At 29.0% G+C, this 7,543-nt stretch overlaps 1 protein-coding gene across 1 annotated transcript; it reads left to right on the plus strand.

Annotated features, from left to right (window-relative positions):
• The first annotated feature begins 639 nt into the window (after positions 1 to 639).
• LOC146935433 (uncharacterized) lies at positions 640 to 1,110 on the plus strand. Its single transcript, XM_085749052.1, has one exon. The coding sequence runs from the start codon at positions 640 to 642 to the stop codon at positions 1,108 to 1,110; it is 471 nt and encodes a 156-aa protein (XP_085605178.1).
• The last annotated feature ends 6,433 nt before the right edge of the window (positions 1,111 to 7,543 follow it).

Raw genomic sequence — 7,543 nt, forward strand, 5'->3', positions numbered from 1 at the left:
GTTTTGGGTGTACAAAAAAAAAATTAGATGTTTTGGGTATAAGTTCGACCATAGAAAAAGATTACAGCTTCATTAAATATTATGGGCATAAGTTAAATCATAAGAAAAATATTTTTCTGTCTTGACCTCTCTGCTTGTCTATGCTCTTTCCTTCTTCAAAGCTTCGTCAGGTATCATTTCTATCATTGAATCTATTTTTAATAAATTTTTGTGGGGAGGGAGTGAGGAGAACAGGAAAATTTCCTGGGTTGCTTGGAGCTCTATATGTTTACGTAAGGATTATGGAGGGTTGGGGGTGAGGGAGTTTAATTGTGCTTTACTAGGCAAATGGTGTTGGCGGATGTTGGTGGATAGGGAGGGGTTTTGGTATAGGGTGTTGGTGGCACGTTACGTTGAGGAGGCAGGGAGGTTGGAGGACGGGGTCGGAGTGGTTCTTGTTGGTGGAAGGATTTAGTGAAGATTAGGGACGGGTTAGGTGATGTTGATGGGGGTTGGTTTGCTGAACGGGTGTCGGAACGCATGGGAGATGGTTCTAGCACTTTCTTTTAGTACGATAGGTGGTTAAGTGATGTACCTTTAAGTATTCGGTTTAGTCGCTTATTTGATTTAGCGAATAATAAATTGAGTACGGTGGCTGATATGTGTGGTCTTGGTTGGGAGGTAGGTGGTGAGGCGTGGAGTTGGCGGAGGAGACTTTGGGCGTGGGAGGAGGAGTTGGTAGTGGAGTGTAGTCTTTTTGTTGCTAATGTTGTTTTGCAGACTGATGTTCTAGACAGGTGGCAATGGGACCTGGACATTCGTGGGGGCTACACTGTGAGCGGTGCTTATTACATTCTAACTGCTCAATCCGACCCTCCAGATGTTCGGATGAACGATCTTGTGTGGCACGAACAGGTCCCTCTGAAGGTTTTCATTTTTGCTTGGCGTTTGTTGTGGGACAGGTTACCAACTAAGCTTACTCTTGTTAGGCGTGGCTTGCTTAATGCCGAGGCAGCTAGTTGTATAGCTGGGTGTGATCATGACGAATCGACAACTCATTTATTTCTTCATTGTGATACATTGGTTTGTTGTGGAAGACTATTCGGTCTTGGCTTGGTGTTGCAGGTGTAGAACCTTACGACATTATTGATCATTTCTATCAGTTCATTCATTATACAGGTTCTTCAAAGAAGCAGACATCCTTCCTCCAGCTCATTTGGTTACTTAGTGTCTAGGTGGTTTGGAATGAATGTAATAACAAGGTATTTAATAATATCCAAACCACCATAGACCAACTATTAGAGAAGGTTAAATTCCATTCGTTTTGGTGGCTTAAAGCCAATAATGCCAATTTTGTGTACGGATCGCATATATGGCGGTCGAACCCTTTTCTTTGTTTGGGTATCGACTGACCTTTGTTTGTTCTGTAAATATTGTATGACTGTGTTCTTTTTGGGGTGACTCTTCGGTACACCTTGTGCTGAAGTGGCTCACTGATGGTGCTAATATATTCCATTTTTATGTCTTCAAAAAAAAGAAAAATATTTGTTACCCATTGTGGCCATGCACCGTTTAAGGGATTAGTCTATGCAGAAGCTCTTAGAGAAAACCAATTCATATAAAAAATAAATAAAAATATTTATAAAGTAGAAATTTTAAAATAAGTTTACAATAAAATAAAACGTGTCTGCAAAAATTTACTAGTGAATTCTTTCAAAAAAAATTACTAGCGAAATTAAATTTTACTCCCTCCGTCCCATATTATAAGAAAAAAAAATCACACTAATTAAGAAAACTAAAACATACTCCCTCCGTCTCACAATAATTGTCTCTTTACAGTTTTTTATTTTTCTCAAAGTAATTGTCACTTTAGAATACCAATGCACCATTTATTATGTTTTTCCATTATTATACCCTTATTTATTGAAGTTCATCCAACTTAACTACTCCACTAACTACAATTAATAAGGGTGTTTTAGTAAATGATACTAATTTTACCATCAAAATCAACACAACTAACCATTTCCTTAATAATCGTGCATAAACCTTAAACGACTAATATTAAGAGACGGAGGGAGTAATAGTTTGCAACATATTTCTTGTGTTATCCTTGAAATAAGTTTTATAGGTAGATGTAAAAACAATTTTCATTGGTTATTGGTTATTGAGAAAATGAAAGAGAGAACAATATGAATTCACTTTGCATTTAATTTTCCTTTGGAAAAGATAATTTTTTAAAACAACATAATTAAATATGATAAAAATTGGTCTTTTTTGCTTATAATATGGGACAAAGAAAATGAGTTTTTTTTGCTTATAATTTAGGACGGGGGGAGTAATTCTGATCTACAAAATGGTGTACTGTATTAGCTTCCTTGAAAAATTTGATGAAGACAATTAAGAACCATTTAAATGGTTTCTTGACCAAAAAAATGGTTTCTATGTAATTCTTTAAAAAAATTGATTTCTATTAATGAGAGTACAATCAAATGATTTTTCCTTAAAAAATAATATATGATGTGATCTGTTTTTAATTAGACAGTTTTGAATGCATCTTTAAACTTTCATTACTTTATTTATTGGGTCCTGCTAACTAGTACCCCGGGCACTGATTAAGCTTACCATAAAAAAAGAATTATTATCATAAAAGGAAACTGTTTTTGACTTTATTATAAATTAATTACACAATTTCAATGCATTAACTACTATATAATTTCATTTTTCATATCCTTAACCGGTGTTCCGGGGTCACCGGTTAGCATTTCCCTTATTTATTTTGTAGGGTAATTTTTTTTTTTATGTTTTATTTTGTAGGGTAATGTTAACCGGTGTCCCCGTGGAACTGATTAAGGAAGCAAATATAATCACATTGGAATTTGTGTTGTCAACTTATTAAAAGTCTAAAAAGTACTCCCTCCGTCCCGCAATAGATGAGCCATTTGAAAATGTGCAATTTTGACCTAACTTTCTTTGACCACATTTTTTTACTAATATACAAAGATAAATAATATCGTATAATATGTCGTTAGATTCGTCTCGATGAGTATTTTCAAAATATCAAATTTTCATAATTTTTTCTAATATATTATTTAAGATATTTAAGCTCAAAGTTATGCATTGACATGCGTAATAAGGTCAAGTGTGTCAAGTATTATGGGACGGAGGGAGTATTTATTTTAATTTAAAACCTTAATTTTTTGGTTTCCTTAACCAGTACCCTGGAGGCACCAGTTAACAAAACCCTATTTTGTATTAAGTTTAAGGTCATGTTAACCAGTGCCCCGGGGCATTGGTTAAGGAACCTAAAATCGGAAATTTCAAAATGAAAATAACACCTTTTATGCTTTTGAGGAGTTGACAACACATGCTCGAATGCAATACTTACTACATTTGCTTTCTTAACTAGTGCCCCGCGGGTACCGGTTAGCATTACCCTTAAGTTTATATTAAAAAAAATTAACTACTTCATCTCTTTTTAGTGATTAGATTTCTGCCTTTTGTGTCATTTGAGTTTATCTCAATTGGTATGAACAATGTACAGTATATGCAAGATACATGGTTTGAACCTCAGTCACCATAGAAAAAAAAAACATATTTGTGGAGAGAAGTCACATATATTTGTGTAGAGAAGTCACAAATTTAAGGTTAAAATTCAACCCCTACCAACGTCGTGATAATAACGTTACAATTTGTGCATATAAATATACAACCTTTTCACAAGATTTATATTTTTATTTAGATATTAATATATCAATTATTTCAATAAGCAAATGATCGATTTTTCTATTTGTTTGAAATAAAATTGACGTATCCAATATTTAGAAACCATTTGTTTATTTTCACAAGATTTATTTTTTTATTTAGATATTTATGATATATCAATTATTTCAATAAGCAAATGATCGATTTTTCTATTTGTTTGAAAATAAAATTGACGTATCCAATATTTAGAAAACCATTTGTTTATTTTCACAAGATTATTTTTTTACTTAGATATTTATGATATATCAATTATTTCAATAAGCAAATGATAGATTTTTCTATTAGTTCAAAATAAAATTGATGTATCCAATATTCAGAAAACCATTTGTTTATTAAACAATGTTATTTAAATCGACATTAATTTTTTTTTTGAAAGATCACAGTAAATCTTTATATAATACAAAAGCATACATCTATAAGCAATAGTACACGTGGCGTCTTCATATTCTCCGTCTCATTTAATGTTTTTTCATCAACCAATTAAAATGGATCTTTACTCATTCATTTTCTATTAGCCAATCAAAATGAATCATATGACTCATTTATTTTTCATCAACCAATTAAAGTTGATTATGACATATTCTTTCCTATATATAGATAATTTGATTTTCATTATTTTCATCTACCTCTTTCTTCCATAAAAAAATCATTGCTTTCAACCCCATTCTCTTTTATTTTATTTATTTATTTATTTCTTATTTTTTATTGTTTTATTGTTTAATTTATTTGACTTTTCTTATTCTTATGTTACTTTATATTGTGATTTCTTATGTTGTTGTTTTCTTATTCATATTCTCTCTTTTGAAAATATTTTTTGGGTTTATAAGTTTTTTGTTTTTGACCGGATCTTTAGTTTGGACATGGATGTCAATCAAGAGAAAAGAAGAAATGCATCACATATCAATCAAAAAATATATCGACGATTTCTATAACCCTTTTGTTTTATTTTAATCTCTCGATACTCGCAACCTTTTCTATCTATTTATTTTTCTTTGTTTACCTTTTCTTATATTTCTTATGTTTTTATTTTACTTTTGATAATTTGCTCTTTTATATTTTACTTTGGTGATTATATTTGATTTTTCTCTATTTTTCATACTTTATACTTGAGATGGAAACCAGATAGACAAGAAGAAATGCATCTCATTTTCACAAAACAGGTTGAATTGATAACTTTGGAGTGAAATCTTCCAAATGATCTTTTTTGAGAGGAAAATGATACTTTTCTGTATATGTCAAAAAGAAAATCGTTTTTATGGCATCTTTAAGTTATTTTTTTGGTAAAAAATTCATTTTTCTTTAACTAAAAGGGAGCAAGGTGCTATCCTAAAATTTTAAGTGCATTTTATAAAATAATAAACCCAGTAATCATTTATGTTTTATTTCTTTTTCCGAATTAAATATATAAATGAATTCATACAATTATTAAAATTAATATCCTAATTAAAGATTATTAAATTATTATGTTTTTTTAGAGAAAAAATATTAATCGTTTTATTCAAATCCATATTTTTGTATTCAATGCATTCATTCTATTATTTTTTTGACAAAACATTTATTCTATTATTAAAACTAATAATCACAAATGCTTTAAAACCGATTCCATATTCAACTCTTTCCATAATCTTCGCTTCATCCATCATTTCTAAAAAAGAAAACAATTCTTTCACAACACTTCTACAAACTTTAAAAATTAAATTGATTGATTTTGAAATTATAATTACTATAATTTAATAAAATGAAAATCAGGTATTTTGGCTCAAGTTGTTTATTAACTCCATCAAATAAATAATTTTTCGTGAGAATCTGAATTTTAGATACTAATTCGCGGTTGAAATTTGAATTAGTAAAGTTCATTTCTCCTAGGAACTGTAGGGTTAACACACACAATAAAAATATCAAGACACATAAATACAAATTTTTTTAGGGAATAAATACTCATTATCCTTTTTCCTATAAATAATCAAACAATATAATTTTCACTAAACGTGCATTATTACTTTTCTAAGAATAATCAGATAAAATATTTCATCATATTTTACACCAATTCCTTTTTTCAAAAATGATATTGCAAAGGTATGTACTACAAATTTGATTCTATTTAATGATGGTTTTTTGGTTCATGCTACTAACAGTTTTATTTTGTATTTTGTTTGTGTTGGATTGCAGCCTAATATCTCACTTCCTCAGTTAATTTTTTCTTTATCATGTAATATTTTAGTTTTTTATTTGAGAAGTTATTTGACAGATCACGAGAAGACAGCTCTATTATATACAATTGTCTACCTAAAAATTAAAAGTACATCTGATATCTTCACATTCTAAAGAGCATTAAACATTAATACACCTCATAAAAAAGTTTACACATGTGATATATTTGACAAGACAATGTGTCTGTGTAAACATGCATAAATATTTTTATTAATTACCTTATTTATAAGCGGAAAGTTGTAAAAGTCTTATAATTGACAAAACTAAATGAATTTTCGATTACTTATTAATCATGTTTCAATGGCAGCCATCAACTTATCATCATTTTTTGATTTCTCAAACAATCAAATGAAGTAAGCCAAATGTAAATTTTGTTGGTAGAACAAATATAACTTCCTAACAAGCAAAATGTTAAATGCTTTTTTTCTCAACTTTCAACAATAACATAGCATGTTGACGTGACGTTTTTTCCTTGATCTTTAATTTCCATTTTTTTCTTTTCTCAAATAAAAAATGTACAATTGATGTCATTGCAACGACCATTGAATATCGGTATATGTCATTGCAAAGACCATTGAATATTTGAATTGCTTATAAAATTGAATTAATTCAAATTATTTATGGTCAATTTGTTTTTAAAAAAAACGGATCCTAAAATTATGTTAGATAATTCATTATACAATTGATTTAATCATAATGTTATGAGTAGTCTCATTTTATTGTTTTTACAAAAGATGCAAAATCATGTTAGCATTTAATTGTAATATCAATTGTCTAATTCAACATATTTATTGGTTTTCTTTGATTGTGTTTTTTCCATGATGTTAGAGGTTGTTGGTACAAACTCGGACAAAGAAGAATAAAATAAAAAAAAATTATAAAGAACAAAATTAATCTAACAACTAATCTCTCTATTAACAAAAGCCTTTCCATATTTCAAGAGTACACATGTCATCTTAAATTTCTAAAGAGTATTAATTATTTCTTCGTGTCATAAAAAACGTATGTTTTAAAATAGAGATTACAGGTATTTTAAAAAAAACGTATAGCTAATATTTGAGTCTGATATTGAGAGGAAAACAATATCACATGGTTGATTTCAAATCATGTAGCTAAAAAGCAATGTGAGGAAAATATAAAAAATCTCACTTTAATTTGACGTGATATACATGGAACTTTTGTTCAAAAAAATTGCATTTATAATCAATAATCAATGATTAAGTACTATTAGGTGGTGAAAAATGTCTTGATCATTTTTTTTCAACCAATCAAATCAAACCATATATCCTTTGTTTTAATTTTTAACTGTTCATACTTAAGCAAATCATCATAAGTTTTTATATGTTGAGTTGTACATTACACAAGTGAACCAATAAAATTATAGCATAGTACCAATTTTTAATATGTAAATCAATTAGAGTATAACATGCGTCACTTTTTATGTTGTGAGCCAATTAAACATTTTAGAATTAACCAATTTCGCATCATATTTTTTATTTGTTTAAAATGTAACTTGCTTCCATTATTTTCATATATATAGTATATGTTTCTTTCATCATTTTCACATGCATATTTATTCTAAAGAATGTTG

The sequence above is a fragment of the Medicago sativa genome, chromosome 3 (genome assembly GCF_051527215.1).
Source record: "Medicago sativa cultivar Bolivia chromosome 3, Bolivia_mono, whole genome shotgun sequence".
NCBI lineage: Eukaryota > Viridiplantae > Streptophyta > Magnoliopsida > Fabales > Fabaceae > Medicago > Medicago sativa.